Source organism: Ictalurus punctatus, chromosome 25, assembly GCF_001660625.3.
Source record: "Ictalurus punctatus breed USDA103 chromosome 25, Coco_2.0, whole genome shotgun sequence".
NCBI lineage: Eukaryota > Metazoa > Chordata > Actinopteri > Siluriformes > Ictaluridae > Ictalurus > Ictalurus punctatus.
The window spans coordinates 15,748,716-15,769,622 of NC_030440.2; the positions used below are offsets into that span (position 1 = coordinate 15,748,716).

Sequence of the window (20,907 nt, forward strand, 5' to 3'; positions counted from 1 at the left end):
CCTGCCCACAGTGCCAAAACTTCTAGTAACTGGTTTACTGACCGTGGTGTTACTGTGTTTGATCGCCCAGCCGACTCGCCTGACCCGAACCCCATAGAGAATCTACGAAAGACACCAGCCCCGACGATACAGACGAGCTGAAGTCCGCTATCAAAGCGACCTGGACTTCCAGAACACCTCAGCAGTGCCACAGGATGCTCGCCTCCATGCCACACCGCGTTCACGCAGTAATTCATGCAAAAGGATTAAAGCCCTGACTGAGAATCTAATATTTTGAGATACTGGAAAAAACGAATATCAAATTCCCTGAGGACAATAAAACACCAGCAGTGGGTTAAAGTTGAAAGGGACTTTAATAGTCTCAGGATTATTGGGGGGGGAGAGAGAGACACATTAGGCTAACCATAAGGCACAAATCCAGTAATTCAGTCAAGAGGGGGGGCCAACAAACAAAAAAAAAACAAAACAAAGATTACATTCACAGACCTCAAAAAAAAAAAAAAAAAAAAAAAAAAAAAAAAAAAAAACTTGAATAAGAGGAAAATACAACAATGATCAAATCAGATAAAGGACAACATTTTGCTGGTCAAAAAATACAAATAAAAAAATAAAACAAAAAGCAGAAACCCATCATGATGAGGTGACTGAATTCCTTTTAAGTATTTAAATACATCCCAGAGCCACACCCAAACTTACACATCATAGCACACAGACATCGTGACATGCGACATTCATACCGCTAAAAATATTTACACAATTTACCCAAAGCACCGAGTTCAACGCCTGTGGCTCCACACCACAGCCAGATCCATCACAAGTTAAAATTCAGCTACAGTCCCAAAAATACACTGCAACGCACAGGAGCCATAAAATCTATTTTTTTGTTGTTAAAAAATGCTAATAGGAATTAAAAAAGTAAAACATAAAAAAGGACAGTCCTTTAAAACTATTTAGAATGAAAATGCATCTGCTGTCCAGGCCAGTTCATGGAGCGACAGGCCTGAGGACAGGCTGCCAGAGGCTGGTGCTGATGTCCAGTCGTGCGTGAACGTACTGCAGCACCGTCTGTTTCACTCCCTCCATGTAGAGCTGCTCACCTGAGTGCAGGTACAGCCAGATGAGCCGACTGAGCTGAGCGATCGCAGACGAGCCGTGTAAACTTTCTGTTCGCAAACACAACAGAATTAAACGGTCATATTGTCAGCATGCTTACAGGAACAAAGTACACGTACCGTTACACATGCAGTCAACCAAGCCATCGTAATGAAAGTGGTGTGGTTTAGGACACTATGGGACTCGCGATCGTCTACAGAACAAACAAAACTTCACTGTGTAGCTCAACACTAACGTTATGGGGCAGTCATCTTGGACAACTACAGTTCGGAGTCTTTCTGCCCTCCTGGCTCTACCTCCAAAGATTTAAAAGGCAGAAGTGTACCAGTAAGCTGGAGGTTTCTGCTTCTTACGAACTCCTTTATAAATTTAATTTCAGAGCTAAAACTTTAACACGGAAAATGTTTTACAAATCTAAAACTTGCACACCGAAACCAATTCCATATCTTAACTTTACACAGCTTAACATTTTATATAGCACTTTACTAAACATTACACTCAGATAAACCATTTACACAGCTCAAGTTTACACAGCTGAGTCATGTTACAGCTAGCTACATAAAAAGCTTTGCTAAGCCTTTTACACAGCCAAAGTTTAGCTGTAAAAGGCTTAGCTGGCTAAAGTTTACACAGCTAAAGTTTAGCTGTAAAAGGCTTAGCTGAGTAAAGTTTACACAGCTAAAGTTTAGCTGTAAAAGGCTTAGCTGAGTAAAGTTTACACAGCTAAAGTTTAGCTGTAAAAGGCTTAGCTGAGTAAAGTTTACACAGCTAAAGTTTAGCTGTAAAAGGCTTAGCTGGCTAAAGTTTACACAGCTAAAGTTTAGCTGTAAAAGGCTTAGCTGAGTAAAGTTTACACAGCTAAAGTTTAGCTGTAAAAGGCTTAGCTGAGTAAAGTTTACATAAAGGTTAACACAGCTAAACCTGAAACATTTTACCTCGTAACCTTTACACACCTAAACTTTACATAGCTAAACCTTTTACACAGCTAGTTTAAACCCTTTAGCTTTTACATGACTAACCTATAAAACACCTACATTTTACATGCGAGTTTTTACATGGCCAAACTTCGCACAGATAAACTTAATAGATTTGAATGTACAGAATTGCAGGCGAGAGACTTCCGTTACTTGTCGGCTACCACAGCCTCACAGCTTCAGTCCAAAACCAAGTAGCAAATATCAGACACCAAAACAGGTCTTCGTCTGCATTTGGGGTCAATTTTATTCATAAACTTTTTGCCAAACCATGCTGTAAATACGTTCGTGTGCACGTTTGCAATAAGACAGAAACAAAACACACAGCTCAGTAAAGAACGCAGGAATGAACAGGGCATTTACGCTCCTCCCCGCGTTGGTAAACAAGACAGATCACTAGTGGGACTGCAGCAGTCTGATGAACTGACCGTTGCGGCTGAGGGTCAGAGACGCGTGCAGCGGAACATCGTAAATCCTCATTAACACTTCACTGACGTCTCGTCACCACCTCGCAGATGATGAATGGCTCATACACGGGTGAGGAGCAAATGAGGTCAAAGTTATTCATTTATGCATTTTTCTATGGTTCACCTCCAGACCTGAAATCAGCCCCAGTTTCTCAGCAACCACAATTAACACTCAAACCAATTAAAAACACCACGTCACACCCATACACAGCCTCCAGACCAGCTGAGGCTCAGGAGCAAGACAATACAGCGACCTTCACACTGCAAGTGATCAGATCTGATCAACTTCTTTTATGTGCAGTGGAGGACGGCCGTGGATTCAAACATGAGGATGAAAAGGTCAAATACAAGCAGCGTTGCCATTCATTTTTAAAAAATAATAAATAATTAAACATAGCATTAAATAGACACTAAGTGCGGTGGCAGGATACTGCCGACAGAACAGTTACTGAAATAACGAAACAGGATTCTAACATAACTAATCAAAAGGTTTCACTGCTGCATACATTGGATTTTAGGACCAGATATGATGCCGTTGATCAGATGGAATAGGGAGGGAAGAGGGGGAAAAAGAAAAAAAAACCCCAGAGGGAGAAAAACACTAAAATCACAATTAAACATGGTTCATGATCGTAAAACGTCTGACCGGATTTCTGTACGTGCAACCATGTTTGCTTTTAAATCATCGCAACTAGTGATTAGTGCATGACTGTTTTTGTCTGTAAACTTCCGACATCAAGAAGTCAGAGGAAAGTCCATCCAGGTAAAGAACCAAAATAAACCATTAACTCCTTTCCTACTATTTATTTTAGTTTACTGACGTCTGCGCATCAAAAAAAAAAAAAAAATTGAATGGACATCGCCCTAAAGCAGGCGTCAGGAAGCTATGGCTCCTTCAGCGATTGCTTTTATTTATTTAGTTGAGCCATTGGCAATTACGAATATTTATTACGAATACATAATCGATGCCGTTTTTCATGCATACACCAACCGATCGTGAAGCAGCTCGAATTTCATTGGACAACGTGGAGCAGAACGGAAATTTCCCGGTCTAATTCACAAAATCGGTTGAAAATTACACGGCCAGTCTGTTTTACGAAAGGTGAAATCAATCGGTCTGAAAGTAAGAAATCAGACCTGCGCTGCTGACATCTGGACTTCCAAATAAACATGAAGCTAAAGACATTAGATTATTTAACTATAATATTCCAAATATTCATGAACTGGGGAAAGATTTCATGGTTTCAAAATACACACACCACATTCATAAACATAGGAATGAATGTGCAGCACTAAACTAATTTATTTATTTAGGACAGCTAGCTAATGCACTAGCGGCACAGCAAGGCTGCATTATATTCTGTATATAAAAAAAAAAAGCTATGCATTAAAATGTCCAACATTATCTCCCGGAGGTCTCAGTTGTGCTCTTTAAGGACGGACAGACCTCGGACGCCACACTGCCGATGTAGAGCGCGGACACGAAAAGGAGGCCACTGCAGGTCGCAAAACCTTGTTCCACAAAACACTTCATTACGACACAAAGTAAGGTTTAATTCTCATGTGTTGGTGTGGATTAAATTACTTACAGTGAGGATATTTACACGTAAAAACACGTTAATAAATATACAGTGCGTATCGGTGTTTCTCAGTGCGATTCTCTTCACATTAAATGCTTCCCATCTCATTTAGCTAATAAAATCAGCAGCATGATTAAATCTAACACTACACCAGAAACATCACGGAGGTGTTCGTGTTCAGGATCATGTACCGATCCACAGAGCTCAGCAAACTTACCTTGAGAGATCTTGGTGTCAAACTCCAGCCGTGTGAAGAGCTCATCAGGGAGCAGCTCTCTGAGCCAGGTGTTGTCCTCCAGGTAGATCCAGTCATGAAGCATCCTCTTCCTGCTCAGGAAACCCTGCACATGCTGCAGGTACACGCCGTTTCCCGACACCAAATACAGCCTAAACAACAGAGAGCACAATCTCAAATTTCACTTCGGCTGTGGATCAGGTGGTAGAGCGGGTCGTCCACTAATTTCAGGGTTGGCGCTTCAATCCCAGGCCCACATGCCTAAGTGTCCTTGGGAAAGACACCGAACCCCAATTTGCTCCCCACGGCAGGCTAGCGCCTCGCACAGTAGGCTAGCGCCTCGCGCGGCAGCTCTGCTGCCATTAATGTATGAGAATGGATAAATGAGAACGTGTAAAGCGCTTTGTAGAACCACCAAGGCTAAAACGCGCTATACAAGTACATCTCAAAACATCACAATATCGTGGAAAAAAGGTTGATAAGTCATAGCACTCCATGCCATTTATTCCTTACATACTGTATTTTACTCTAGAACATTGCCAGTGTACAGTATACAAATATTAAACATGGGTATCCTACATCAATTTAAAATACAAAAAAAAAAAAAAAAATGCTTACCTCACTTTTTTGTGCATAATTCCGACTAATATATATTTTACAGTGATTTACGTTATATTCGACCAATTCCTTCCATCTAAAATTTAAAAAAAAGGTGGACAGATGGAAAGGCTTCCTCGTATTAATTTGCCTGAATGATGAACTTTCCACTTAATATTTCAGATTAGCGGGCTGTAGTCAGTTCACTTTGATGGGAATGGCTTGGTCTGGCTTTAGAGCAGAGATTTACTTCTCCTCACACTTCAAAAAGACAGCGTGGACTGGCTGTGGATCTCGGCCTGTGACTGCAGGCGGAGCGTTTGAAGCCGCAGCCGCAGCCCAGTTCTCCCACCGAGAGCTCAACAAGCTTCAAAGCCCTGCCTGAAAGGAAAAAAAAAAAGGGCACTGGGGCAGAAAAACACTGAGCTTGACGAGCTTCAAACGGAAGGAAACACCCTTATCCAAATTATAAGAGTTCCTTCTAAAAACCCAAGAAGCTAATTTAAGAAGAAATCTTTTTTGTTCTCTTTGTATTTATTTATTTTAAAAGATCCCCTTCTGCTGCGAAATGCTGTTTGATTTGCTGATGGGCATACGTTTTATTCTTCTGCTCCATTCCTCTTTTCTTCTCCTCTCTTTTCACCCCGCTCTTAAAAGCGACTTTAATAGTGAAAATCAAACTTTAGAAGTGTACAAGGAGGGTGGCAGCAGGAGATGTATATATGTATATATTTTTTTTTTTTAAACCCCACCACACTCCTTCATTCCTTTGCACACCATCCAGAAAACACAAGCAGTCACTGAAGGAAAAGGCTCGATAATAATCTATAAAGCAAGGTACCGAGATGTTCCTTTTGAAGCAGAGCTCATAATTAAAATCACTTACGCGCGCGACGCTCGGCACCTACTTGTAATAGGGAAGCGTCTCGAGCATCTTCCAGTTGACGTAGTTCACAGCCGTCTCCTCCAGAGTGCATACTCGGCTCAGCTGCACTTTGGCCACCTGCCAGAACCTCTCGTGTTCCACCAGCCTCTCCTGCACCTCTCTCTTCAGCAGCAGGTACACGCCTTCCAGAGTGTCCTCGTAAACCTGCCAGCATATCACACCACACACACAAAAAAAATTATTGTACTCTTGGAAAAACGGGATTCTTTAAAGAGTGTTTGGATAGTTGAAGGCGGTGGAATTTAAAAACAGGTTCAACCGTACTAGTGAAAGAGGACGTCCAAGGGTTCGACCATTAAATGTATGGGAGTTTCTCAAATGTCCATACGTACCCTCAGTTTGTTATTGAACCAGCACTTAAACCTACCTGCAAAACTGTCCAACTATGTACGGAATACATACTCGAGGGCATGCAGTTATAAGAAAAATGATCCCACAATTCCCCAATGGGAAGTGGAGCTACAGATACCACTATGCAGTTCATTTTTATTTATTAAAGTATGACATTTTTAAAAATACATTTATAGTTATCCATTATGCAGTTCATGTAGCAGAGCATCTGCTGAACAGGTCACTTACATTACAGCAGATCAGAAGTAGTTACCTCTCCACCCTCTATCCCCCCCTCTCATTATTCCGTCCTGAAGAGGTCACAAAACTTAAAGTTTGACACTTACAAAAGGTCCGACACTGGAGACTCCTTCCCTAAACGTTAAATAAATGTCTCCTCACACTAATGAGTTGTTACTATAGAAACAACATCACCACAAGTGCATTAATATAAACCTGTATAAAGAGGGCTGCTTTTATAGAAAATCAATCAACTCCTTCTGACCAATCAGAATCGAGAACTCAATGGTGATGTGGTATAAATCCAAACACAATAAGCAGATTATGTGTTAAAGGGTTGAAGCATATCAAATAGCCCATTGAGGTATAAACTTTTTTTTTTTTTTCTAGAGCCAAGTATGAATAACTATGAGGCAGTTGGGATACGTGTCAAAATTCAGCTTTTGGTATTCAAGAAAATCACTTTGAACAGCTCGTCTGCGCAACAAGATGGAACAATTTAATTTGTATTTATTAACAAGTCAAACATGGAGGAGGGGGGCGGGGGAGGGAGATGGCTAAATGAGGAAACACTGAAGGTTTTACGTCGATCGCTATGGAAAAAAGACCTCCAAGTAGCGCTTGTTCATAAAGCTAGAACCATTAACCATTCAAAGAAGTTGTTTTTATGCTTAGGACCATTAAGTTCCATCACAGGGTGGAAAATTTATTTATTTTTAAATGTCCACACACCCCCTTTAAATTGCCTTTGTTATAATGAACCTAATCTCCATTTAGAATGTATTGCTTCCTGTTTGTGGATCAAGACCAGGATGAAAAATTCCTTAGCAGCCTGAGCAAATAAAGCAGGATTAAATATTGGCTAATATTTAGAGACTAGAAATGGAAATCGCTACATCTTAAATACACATCACACTCAAAAGGGGCGGGGGGGGTTGGGGAGTCAGACTAATTAAAAGCATGACCATTTCCTAAAGGTCATATCCATGCTAAATACAAAAAGGTACGACTCCACTTTTCCCCCCATCCTCCCAACTTCTCCTTGGATTGCAGCTCATTAATTCTATTAAAGTGGCAATAAAATGGAAATGGTGCATGCTCAGACACGCAGCACAATTAAATAGGACGCATATTGATACGCCCGTTATCCGCTTAGCCAGCCGTTAGACAAAGGGGAGCACTTCCTGTTGCCTGCTCACGCTGTGACCTGTGAAACTACAGACACTGGGTAATGAATTAATGAAATGAAAAACACATAATGGCAGGAGATGTACACCACAGGAATGCCTAAAGATTTGCCATGCCCTGCAGGAGCTCGTTTAAACTTCACCTAAATGAAAAGAGACGGATACAGAGAGAGAGCGACAGGAATTTGCATTTTTGACCAGGAGCACAGTTTGAAGTGAGCTGCTTCAGCACTTCAGGCATAAGTATGGTCTAATATGCGAGAACGGGCTGTTCATTTAGTTTGTCGTGACGTGTGGGTTTTAAGTGGCGATGCAGGAAGTACAGCCGAGCACCGAGGTTCATTACACTGTGTTCCCTTTAATAAGAGCGGAGGGTGTTTGTACCTTTCTGCGTTTCAGTCTGCCCCAGTCACGGCCGAGGATCCAGGCCACTAGTGACTTGCACATGGAGAAGTAGTTTCCCACTGTATGAATCCCTGCATGGAGAGGTGGAAAATATATCAACAAGCAAGAGCAGTCCTCCATGATGGACCATGAACAAGCATCTGAATCTGATCATAGGTTCATTTCCAAAATGGTTCAACACAAGGTTCAAGTGAAGTTTAACCATACGTTATTTCCACACCAAACTCTGCAAACCGTCATTTATGATGGTTGAGCTGCTTTTATAAATAATAAAATGGGCCATAAAAAGCAGAACACTTTATTAAATCATTAAAAACCTTAGGATGATTATCAGTACTGGCACAGGAGAACGGGTTTTAAACCCAAACTCACCGATGTTTTCATCTCCCCGAGCTAGTTTGCCCCTCCAGTAGTCGCTGGTGATTGGATGGAGGGAGGCCAGGTATCTCACGTCACACACCGTTTCTCCCCACGTGGAAACCTTCTTCTTACTATGCTTCCTCCACTGCAGGTAGATGGCTCTGATCTGGCGGTTTAGCGGGGTCGGCTGGCGAAAGAGCCAGTAAGTGAACAGCCACTGGAACCTGCACTGGGTGTACTGGCGGTACATCGACTCCAGTTCAGAATGGTCTAGAGGAGCAGGATGATAAGTGTGTAAAGCGGATGAGGGGAAATTTATTTATTTATTTATTTATTTATTAATTAAAAAGTGTATGCAGTCAACGTCTCAGTACTGAATTTTTCATGCTGTATTTTTTTATTATTATTATTATTTTTAAAGCCATTTGAAATGAGAATCTGGTCCACAAGTTATAGAAAATGGGAAATGCTTAACATCAGTTTGCTTGATAATTGGTTGCATTTTATTAAGAAGTCACTCAGTAATGAAAGACAAAAAAAAAAAAAAAAAAAAAAACAAGGACACAAACTAGGACACAGTATAAGGACTCAAAACATGAGTCAGTCTTGTAAGACAAAGGAGGCCCTTTTCACTTACGGCACTTTGAAATTACTCAACAGTGCAAAAAATTGGATTACTGCATTTTTTCTCTTTTTTGGTAGGGCGAGAGGGCAGGAGTGCACACACACGAGGGTCATGACTAAAGGTCTTCAAAAACAATGACAGCACTTCCTCAAAAAAAAAAAAGGGGGGGGGGGGGCTTTTTGTTGCAAAAGCCAGACTTGTGGATCTGGTGAAGAAACTTCAGCATTCACAAACTGATGCAAAACCACTCTCGTAGGATTCCCCACCTCAAAAACGAACAATTTCTTGTGTAAATATGACGATTGTGTAACTGATTATATCATTTAGTACAACGTTCTCATTCAGTTTGATACGGTCCGACGTTAAGACAATTTTTCAATTCAGTTCAAATTAATGTTTATATAGCACGTTTAACACTGGACGTTTACAGAAACCCGTATACAGGTTTAAACTTTATAAATTTATCCCTAATGAGCAAGCCAGAGGAGACGTTAGCGAGGAAAAACTCCTAGACGACATGACACCTTGAGAGGAACCAGACTCGAAAGGGAACCCACCTTGGGCAACACTAGATAGTGTGATTATAAATCATTTCTCTTCTATAACTGTATACTATAGTGTCTAATAGTGTTAACAGGGACTTGAGTACGAGCATGATTAGAGTTTTAACTTTACAATATGTCCATCATATCCTAGCCATCCTCAGCAATGAGGAAATCTGATGCTGTTTCTGATATAAAATGAGAAAATCGTAAGTTACAATTAAAAAAAAAATAAAAAAACTGCTCCTAAATTAACTGGTTATTTGTAATAAACAAGGAATTCAACATCGAACCAAATATTACAATGATTATCATTTGCTCCAGTGAGTCCCAATCAGGTCCATTGGCTATTAAAAACGAATAGAAATACCCACAAAAAAAGCAGGTTTAGACCTAATGGAACAAGTATGGCAGTCCAAATGTAGTTTGAAGTGCTGACCCCTGGGGAATGAAGAGAGGACAAAAATAACTTACCACTGCTTTGGTGCTGCTTAAGAACGTAGTGAAAGAGTATTGCTGTACTTCCATGATGATTGACAGCGAGGCTGTACAACTCCCTCCATTCTATCCTGAGGGTCTCATCGCCTTCTGGTTTCTCTAAAATAAATAAATAAATAATAATAAAAAAAAACACCACATTGATAATTAATAGAAAAACAGTTTGTAGCTTTAAGGGATGGATTGAGGACAAGCCAACAACACCGGCTAAGCTTTGCTGAGCCTAGTGCATGTGGCAAGTGTTATCTAAATGAGAAGGGGGGGAGAGAAAAAAAAAAACGATCAGGATGAGCAGTTATAGGAAAACTAACAATTTCATGACAAAATCATAATCTCTCAGCTTATAGTTACACTGACATTTACATTTTATGCAACATACAAAAAAGTGAGCTCCTGTTATAAACATTACAAATGAAAAGTAAACAAACAGGCAGCGTGTCACATTACTGAGAAAATGAAAAGTGCGATATGATCTGAACACTTTCCTTACGTCCTTCCAAGTCACAGCATTAGCACAGACACTGCAGATTAGTAGTAGTAGTAGTAATAATAATAATAATAATAATAATAATAATAATAATAATATCTTTATTGGTCACAGTGAAATTGTTTTCTTCACATACCCGAGCATGTCAGGAAGTTGGGGTCAGAGCGCAGGGTCAGACATGATACAGCGCCCCCTGGAGCAGAGAGGGTTAAGGGCCTTGCTCAAGGGCCCAACAGTGGCAGCTTGGCAGTGCTGGGGCTTGAACCCCTGACCGTCTGATCAGTAACCCAGATTCCTTCCATACATGTTAAATAATCACTCACCATATCAGCAAATAGCATTTTTTAATCAACAAGACTTATATGATCATATGCTATAAAAAAAAATAAATAAATCCTGGTGAATTAGCAGTTACTATAGAAACAGATTACATTCCATACAGGATTTCGCAAAGTTTTATGCGATTACTGCGGCCAAAAATGCTTGACTGAGTATTGCGCCGTTTGCTTGCTTTTGTGTTAATTCCTGCGATCGCAAATTCGCTAAACCCTGGAGGGACCGATATTAGAATGAGTGTGTTAACAAACCTGCGATTTGAAATACAGCCAAAACTAAAGTCAGAGCCGGTGTTACAGAAAATTCATCAACACCTGGCCAATCAGAATCAGGTATTCAAGAGCATCGGGGCATAATTGTATTGCCGGATGAACACTAAACCATCACTAAAAAAAAAGTTTCTGAAAACTTGTGCGTTGATTTCAATGTCACACTACAGTTTGAGATACTGTGTAAAGAGATATAAGGTGTGTGTGTGTGTGGGGGGGGGGGGGGGGGGGGGGTTGCATGGACAACTTCTGCACATCAGGTACTTTCTGATTCCATGTCTGCACCACATCATCGACACAGCCCACCATGAGATCTGAGGAAAGGTGACAGGACTACCTTGAAGTTTCTCGGTGAACAGCTCTCCCGGCATCCCCCACAGCTTCTCCACATCAGCACACGATAGCTGTGCGGCAGGTAAAGGCACTCGCTCCTCCATTACAAGCCACTGCGTCCAGTACACATGGGGAGGGAACGGCACTTCAGCAAACAGCTTCTCCTGAAGGGACCGGTTACAGTGGATGTTTCGGAAAAGGGCTCTCCACATGAACACTAAACGAAAGGCGGTTTTGGCGGTGTAACCGGCTGTGGTGATGTTCGGCAGGCCTACCCCAAACGAGTCCTAAAAACACACACACACACATTTCAAAAGAAGTTATTAGAGAAAAAAAAAAAAAAAAAAAAAAAAGTCACTTAATCATAAACAAACATTCTAAATAAAACAATTAAAACAGGAATAATTCAGACTTACATCTTTGAGATAATAAAATAGGTTACAAGGGTTTTCTCTCCATGATTGCAGTGTCATACAGCCATACAAATACCGGTAGTTTTTTTTTTTTTTTAATCATAAAAAAACCTGAATCTAAGGACTATGCCATTAGACTTTAAAATTATATTAATCTGTATTTAAAAAAAACAAACATATAATTAGTAAAATATACAAAATGCCATTACAGCTTTCTAATGACGTACTTCATTTATTTTTGAATGAATGTATTTTCAATCTATAACTTGGGTAAAAGGTTTGTACTTTCACACTGACCATCAGTCAATATCACAACATAATAGAAAACAAAGAATGAACATTTTCTTCTTCTCACAAGCTTCAAATTTTCTGCTGAACATTCGACATACTTCACAGAGGTTGAATGAACGTCATGAATGAATTACATCTAAAAACGTACATTTTTCTAGATGTAAATGATAATGGAGTCATCGTGGAAAAGGATCATTTCAAGCAGATGTCATGGAGTCACATTAACACAACCTTAATATTTTTGAAGCATTTGAATGGATTATATTTCCTAGGTAAAGTGTAAGTGCTGTGTGTGTAAAAGGTGCTGTAAATGTTCAAGTTATTGATCTGAAACATGCACAGTGGTTGTTACGAAGGACATTTTTACCTGTGTTTGAAATGAAATGTCTTAAGTTTACATACAGTACAGATTGGTAAATGTAATATCAATGGGACACCCAAAACAAGGCTTCACCCACAATTCCCTACACAGCTTAAGGCCTAAACATGACCAAAAATGTATCATCGTAACTCCTCCTCAGAAACAGTATCAAATAAAACTTTATGATAAATGCTAATGTGGCTAACGACTCTGTTGCCAGATTGGTCAGACTTTGCAGTTAAAAAACATTTATACTCACAAATGGCTGGAGAAAAAAAAAAAAAAAAGCCTTGTTCAAGTAGTTTTAAAGTATTATAGAGATGTTTGTTAAAGTATACAGAACCATATTATTAAACATTTAAGTGTAAGGCTTCATTAGTGAATTAGGTGGAGCAAGGAGGCATTGGTTAGTATGAATATCATTAACAGGACGCTAATTGGAGCCAATTTGTGTTAATTGCTTGTCCATCATCACTGCTGCAAACCCAATAAACACCGAAAAAAAAGAGCTATAAATGGGCGTATACGATTCAAATACATCTTATGAAATACATTAACGTGCTCTTTTACTAAGCCGTCTGAAGACATGTTTAGAATATAAAACTTACCCGGAAGTGACGCGTCCACAGCGTGTCACAGGAGCAAACCCGGAACAACCTGCAGCAGGTGCTGCCGAGCCTCAGCAAAGAAACCGGCTCCAAGTGATTTAAAATGACAATAAGCACCTCGTCACTTAAATATAACAAACCTGGGTTTATATCCGAGTCATGGAGCTCATTTTTAGTCATACTTTCCTCCTTGCTAACAGATAAACAGGAGAACCGCTCCAGCAGCTCACTCTCCAGGGTCGCGTCGCGGTAGGCCATACCTGCCGGTAAACAACTCGCCGAGCGCCGCCATCTTGGACAACAGGTTTAAAAGGTTCGGGGCGTACCAAGTTGCAAACCGGGGGTTCACGGGGTAGACAGAATTATAATTATCATCAATACTGGCATGGAAATAAAATTTTAAAACCCGGATTTTATTAAAAACGTAGTTTGTAAATGGTAATTCACTATTCGTAAACCTGGACTCATTTAATTAATTTCTCTAAGTGGTTATAGTGAATGGAATTCCCCTATTTAGATATTTTGTTAGATGGTTCAATGTTAATAATAGCTAGTGTTTCTAGGCATTGTAGCTTATTTATACACACGCGTGTGTATGTATGTACAGTCGTTATTAGGAACTGTTTCTGTACTTTTTATCTTTTATCTGTTTGCATAAGGTTTAAACACACACGTTACACGATAAGAGTGTAAGCTGTCAAGAACAGCTGTAATACATCCATCTTCTATACTGCTTATCATTCAGGGTTACGGGGAACCTGGAGCCTATCCCAGGGAGCATCGGGCAGAAGATGGGGTGCACCCTGGACAAATCCATCACAGGGCACACTCTCATACACAAACCACGGACAATGTGGGCATGCCAATCAGCCTACATGTCTTTGGACTAGGGGAGGAAACCAGAGTATCCGGAGGAAACCCCTGCAGCACGGGGAGAACATGCAAACTCCGCACACACAGGGCCGTAGCGGTATTGAACCCCCAACCCTGGAGGTGTGAGGCGAACGTACTAACCACTAAGCCACCATGCACCCAACAGCTGTAATATTCACGTGCTATAGTGTAAGTAAGGAATAAAATACAAGGGGGTTAATGTTGTAGGAAAAAAATCAACAATGGTGTGGTGTGATGCTACCTGATGCGAAGTGGAATTACTATTCCACCCTGGAGTTGATTTGTTTTTAATTATTATTATTTCACATATAACACAGCAATAGGACTGTACTGCAAACTGCTTTGTGTATACCACAATTTGTGTAGCTGATAACTGATTTCATTTACAATGATCTTAATTGGTAGTGAAATTTCAGTAGTTTTAATGGATTCCATTTTTATATTTTAATTCATGGATTAATGGAGGCCTATTTAGCAAGGACTATTAAATACATAAGAACTCTGTGTAATAACTGCCACCTGTTTGCCAAACTTTTTTAAGAGACAGCTCAGTGATCACACCAATACGTTGAATTTCAAGAAGGCACAAGGATCCATCTAAAATAAAATTAAGGTTTAAAAAAAACAAAAAACAACACAAACCCCACATTTATGTGGTTTTCCTCAGCTGCGTTCAAGTAGGTCTGTTCCCGGTTTTATGTTACACATTTAGTCATTTTTAGCTTTTAGACAAAGATCCTTTATTTAAAGCGACAACTCAGACACATTAAGAATTCCAGTACGTAAATGACAAATAAAAGTTAAAAAAAAAACAACAACAAAAAAAAACAAAACAGTTTTAGAGAATTTCTCAAAATAATAACTTTATACATAGATTTTATCCAAATGCCGATAATACTTCAAAAGGACTATGATGAGTCTGATGACCAGTCATAAAACAAATTAAATATAAGACAAGTGTTTTTTTTGTTTTTTTTTACAAGTTTACAACCAAGCTAGTACACATTTTATATTTAATACAAAGGAAAATGCCATATATTTTCATGACAGAATAAAAACACATAAAACCCTCAGACATTCTTATTGTTTGATCAAAAGGACGATTAACCAAAGTGGTGTAACAGTAAAATAAGACGGATACAAGAGACCCATAAATGTGTGTGTGTGTGTGTGTGTGTGTGTGTGTGTGTGTGTGCGTATGCGTTTCATTCCGGTTTTCTGATAAGCAATATATTTTAGTTTCCAGCTGAGAATGTACTACTTTCTCACAAATCTGAGTTCTCAGACAAGTGGAAAACTGACACTGTTGACTTTCACCAACATTACCTATATATCTCAAGGCACTGGCTGTTAACAAATCAGTTTATAATTTATTGTAACTCAGAACTGATTAAAGCAAACGTGAACCAAAAATGAAATTATTTTCATATTTACATTATTCTCCTCTTTACCCCAAATGTACTCGATTAGTCGTAACGTTTGGTGTCTGAAGTTTCATCAGTTTTGCACTGGAGCTATAAGGCTAACGTAGCTAACGAGTAAATGTGTAGGGGGTTAAACACTTGGGAGCATGCCGTTAACATAAAAGTAAACAACAACAGGGTGGCATGAGGTTGGTCTGACGTGGAGCAGAGTTACTGTTACCACCTCAATGTTCACTATTTTCCAATAACAGCGCACCTCAAAGTGTGCTTTATTCATTTACATTACAATTATTTACAGCTATTTTTTCAATTCACTGAACGACACATCATCATTTTATCAGTTTATAGTTACGTTTAATGTTGTGGAACGCCCACAAAACAAGTCAGTTCCTGTTATCACTTCAGTCATTACCTCACCAACCTTTTTTTTTTTTGCTCTCTTTAAGTTAATAAGACAGAAAAAAAAAACTTTCACTTTCACTGTTTGACTTTCACTGACACTGGAGACTCCTTCCATAAACGTTAAATAAACTTTTCACGTTTTTCTGTGTTAAATAACAGCACGTTTTTGCTGTGTTCTGTAAACAATCTGTTTATTATTAGCCTTAAATTTTGCGGAGCGTCCAGCGTACAAAATGAATGAATCAACACCTTCTGACCAATCAGATTCGGGAATTCAAGAGTTCTGTGGTATAGCCGCTATTTTAGCACCACGACTGCATGCACCTCAGAGGACATCAACTCAATCCATTACACCATTTGTATGTAAACAGTTTTATACAATAACAGTCTATGTTAAGAAAATGAAATATAAAACTCAAATCGCTACGACATTATCATAACTTCTAGCATACTATTCAACTCAACGTTCACATTCTAGGCCACACCTCCTATCTGAGCCTGATTCCATCTTCATGATAGAGTCGAGACCGTTTTCAGCTCGGAAATATTTGCTTTTGTCCGTTTTTATAGATAACAGTGCGTTAGACAGTGTCGAAAACCACTCACACAAGACACTAAAGAGCTCCACAGAGTTTTGAAGCAGTTTTGAAGCATTATGCTAAACTGGTAGCTATAAACCTTTCTTAAGTGTTAGCCACGTTAGCCTCGTTGCTCCAGTGAAAAAATTACATTTAGCAGTAAAAGGATATATTTTACATTTTGTTTTTGGCCGATTTGTTCCTTTAAATTATTCATAATAACCAAAAAAAAAAAAAAGCACGTCAAAATTTCAGCTACACTGAAACCTTTTTGTGCTCATGTAAGAAAATAAAAGTCAGAATTGTGATTTTGCACAAACAGTCAGCACAGACCCTTAAACACTTAAACTGTTGAGTGTGGAGGCGATGAGGTTTATACACGATGGATCCGAGACAGTCCGAGATCACTGCTACCTATTCACAGTTCGTGATCACAGTGTACTTGTTTGCTACGTGGTTATATACATTATTCTGTGATTATCATCATTCACTTTCTACACGCTGCCGGAGGGGCCGTGGACGATTGCGCGCATGAGGCTCCGCCCCCTCAAGCTACCCGAACCCGAGGCTCATCCTCTATCTCCTGCCCCAGGCTGCTGTAGGTCACTGAAGGCTCCAAGGGCCCGGCGTTGGGCATGTCCGGGACGGGATTTCCTGCATTGCGAAACTGCTTATATACGCGAGGGTCTTGCGCTATGTAGGTCGAAGAGGAGGAGTAGATCACCAAGCCGAGCAAGATGACGAAGAACGATAGCAGGTAGAGAGCTGAAAACTGAAACAGAGAAAACACAGCAATACGAGTTTTACACAAAGGTGTAAGTAAAGAATAAAACACTTGGGGCATGCTATTATAGGAAATCAACCAGTGAATGATTACTACAAAGAACTGACACTGGAGACTCCTTCCACCATAAAATCTCACATAAACCTCTCCTTACAGTACATGTCACCTTATCGACAAACACTGGTCAACACTTGACCGATCAGATTGGAGAATACGAGATTGCTGCAATATAAACATGAATATCTCAAACAGTGAGTCATGTTTTGAGCTTGATCTCATGGGGATGCTGTATAGACAATCATACTGTATTTTCAAAGAAATCTTTCTTAACTAGTGCAATCTTTTCTGCAAAACCTTGACTTCAAAATTATTGGCAGACTTAAAACACCCCATAGTCATAGAAGATATATAAGATGCCTACCCTGGGAAAAAATGACGGGATTAAACCTAGGACACACTTTCAGACTGGAATATTCTTAGGTTTGTGCATGTAGAAGTCCTATTCAGGAAGTGGACGGCTTCTTTCTTAAACCCTCAAACAACATGCAGCTTGTTGCTGGATGAATCAGCTGCACTGTTCAATTCCAAATGTCCAAATATGTGCATGGTTAAAGTAACGACCCCATGGTGGTGATGGATGAGAGAAAGTTTACATGTGTGCAACATCATATTTATTCCCCAGAGAAACAAGACATGGTCACAGGTAAAGGTGGAGTTCCTGGGAATTAAAAAAAAAAAATTAAAAATACGATTAAACATACAACACAGACATAGATTTATTCCAGAATGTTCCTTTAAGGCGGGGTTTTCCAACCGGGGCTTCGTGGTGGCATTGCAGTGGGTTCGTGATGGAAATGGAAATGTCACAAAATATACTGTAGCATTTTATTGTAACTTCATAAGTAAAAAGTGATAGCGGTAGACTGACTTGCTCATGACATAATAGTTCTTAGCATGTAAATAAATTAAGAGTAAATTATTGTTGTCTTTCCTCGTGGATAAAAGTGTCTTCATCTTTACAAGCCTTTAAAATCACTTAAAATGGGCAGACACGTCGTCAGCAAAAGAAAATCACAAGAGAACGAATATCCAAGCTCCAAAACGGAAAAAAAGTTCTGCAAGTACAGCGAGGAATATTTAAAATTTGGATTCATGCTCATGCACAGTGACAAGGCCAAACCCTTTCCCAAGCGTGTGATATATTGAAGCAGCTTTATAATGAAAGTATGGAGTTAGCATTCGTAAAAAGACATCTGGGAAATAAAAAAACATGAAAACCTGGCCAAATAAAGCAAGGCTGCGTAGCAAACAATAGCAAAACAAACTTTTTCAACAAGCAAAAGATTTACTTTTTCACTTTGTCCGTTTATCATCTCCAGGGCAAATAATTTACATTTAAATTTACATTTACATTTATTATATTATATAATATAATTATATTATAAACGCATACTTCGAATCGTTAGCGACCCGGTGTCATCTATCAAGGAGGTAACTCTGGACTTCATTTCCCAGCAGCCACTGAACCATACTACATCATTGTCACATGACCACCTGCACCTGTATCACGTTTCTGTTTAACAAGCACTCATATATATATATATATATATATATATATATATATATATATATATATATATATATATATAGCCACTGTTTGTACTGCTTCCTCGTCTTATGTATTTTCTATCTTGACCTGTGTCCCTGTACCATGTTTTGTTTGATAGTTTATGTTTAGCCTTAGCCACAGTATTTTGCTGAGTTGTCTTAGTGTCTTTGTTTTGTTGTTTGTTTGTTTATTTATTAAACTGTTTGGAGATCTGCGCTTGCTTCCGTATCCAACTTTGTAACGTGACACCCGGGACGTCAGTCGGTACCCTCCCCCTCGTTCATTTTTTCACATTAGACCTCCTTTGTATTCCTCAATCTATTTATTATCATGAATATAATGCCTAGTAATAACTGTTTTATAATTTCATTATCGTAAAAAGTCTATAGGGTCGCTACTGACACGAGGTATGTAATAGCGTAAGTATATATTTCTTTTCTCCGCAACAATATTGAATCTCTCACGGCTCAATAAGTGCAATTCTCTTTTATTCCTCAAGGTGAGAACGCCCGGTAAACGATGATGATGTAATGTGTCAATCATAATGACCTCATAATAATCAATAATAATAATCATCATAATCAATTTATAACATTTTTGACATGCGTTTTTCTGGATTTTTTTTTTTTGTTATTCTGTCTCTCACTGTTCAAATAAATCTACCATTAAAATTATAGAATGATCATTTCTTTGTCAGTGGGCAAACGTACAAAATCAGCAGGGGATCAAATACTTTTTGATCTCACTGTATGTAATAACGATTGGCGAAACATGTATGTGTTTAAGGGTTAAACCAGAGTCTTCTCTGCGAAGCCCAATAGCAGCTTCCATAGACGTCGTTCTATTTCAAGTGTCGATTTGGAAATGGGTCACATTAGGGTCACGTCTTGCTCTCTGGGGAACAGACACGTGACACTCAGAAATGGAATCCGCAAGCCGTGATTATAACACCATTTCTGGCCATTAGACTGCGTAATGAGGCCATGAAGGGGTTTTATCAGTCTGAAGGGAAGGATCTGTTTCCCGCTGAAAGCACACGCTGTAAGAGAAACCCCGAATAATAACCAGGACAGAAATCTGATCACAATAATGAAGGTGTACATATTTAATGCCGTGGTGGAACAAAGCAGGGCGAGGCTGATCCGTTTAGACTCATCACAGACAACAGGTGGGTTTAAAAGGATTTAAACACACCTGCATCACGCTGTGATAAGATCAGTGAATAGTAAAGAGAAGCATTTCGGTGTTTTATTGCCTCGGAAAAAAAAGGAACATGGTCAAGGTTTGAGAAATTCCAGAGCAGATACTGTCAACATCTCACCACTGTACAGACAGAATGAGCACACACACACACACACACACACACACACACACACACACCTACATACACACGCACACCTACATACACACATACACATGCACACGCACACATACACACACACACACGCACACACACATATACACACACACACACACCTACAAACACATGCACACACACACACAGACATACATACACACATACACACACACACACGCACACACCTACATACACACATACACATGCACACGCACACATACACACACACGCACACACACACACACACACACACACACCTACATACACACATACACACACACACCTACATACACACACACACACACACACCTACATACACACATACACACGCACGCGCACACACACACACACACACCTACATACACACATACACACACACACACACACCTACATACACACATACACACACACACACACCTACACACACACATACACATACACCCTGCAGTAAAAGAGAATGAGTATTTGTTGACTGAAGCTTAATCACTGTGAATTCCCATGATGCCACAGTCTACAACACTCACAAACCCACAAGCTCACTGTATAAGATGGTTTTCAGTCAGGCAGCACGTTCTGAAATGTCCAGTAATACTAAATCACAGACACAGACAGTATGTAGCACTGAACAGGAGGGCTAAAAAATGATGATCTTTATCAACAGC

General features: G+C 39.5%; 2 protein-coding genes across 2 annotated transcripts in view; both read right to left on the reverse strand.

Moving 5' to 3' along the window:
- Nucleotides 1–308: 308 nt before the first annotated feature.
- si:dkeyp-114g9.1 (F-box protein) lies at nt 309–13,510 on the reverse strand. Its single transcript, XM_017455998.3, has 8 exons — nt 13,198–13,510; nt 11,529–11,811; nt 10,076–10,198; nt 8,447–8,704; nt 8,054–8,145; nt 5,875–6,056; nt 4,352–4,521; nt 309–1,163 (listed from the first exon to the last, which is right to left on the reverse strand). Exons 1-8 carry the CDS (start codon nt 13,453–13,455, stop codon nt 985–987), a joined length of 1,545 nt encoding a protein of 514 aa, XP_017311487.1. The 5' UTR covers nt 13,456–13,510; the 3' UTR covers nt 309–984.
- A 1,321-nt stretch (nt 13,511–14,831) lies between these two features.
- slc35f1 (solute carrier family 35 member F1) overlaps nt 14,832–20,907 on the reverse strand; it is a 103,722-nt gene continuing 97,646 nt past the window's right edge. Inside the window, exon 8 of the mRNA XM_053675547.1 lies at nt 14,832–17,267. Coding sequence (XP_053531522.1) covers nt 17,043–17,267 — 225 coding nt within the window. The 3' untranslated portion in view covers nt 14,832–17,042. The remainder of the gene's footprint in view (nt 17,268–20,907) is intronic.

Coding starts and splice junctions, on each gene's coding strand:
- si:dkeyp-114g9.1 (XM_017455998.3), bottom strand. CDS start 13,455: ATGGCCTACCGCGACGCGACCCTGGAGAGTGAGCTGCTGGAGCGGTTC. Junction 8,705..10,075: donor TAAGCAGCACCAAAGCAGTG/GTAAGTTATTTT, acceptor CTGCTCCTCTAG/ACCATTCTGAACTGGAGTCG. Junction 8,146..8,446: donor TCGGGGAGATGAAAACATCG/GTGAGTTTGGGT, acceptor CTCTCCATGCAG/GGATTCATACAGTGGGAAAC.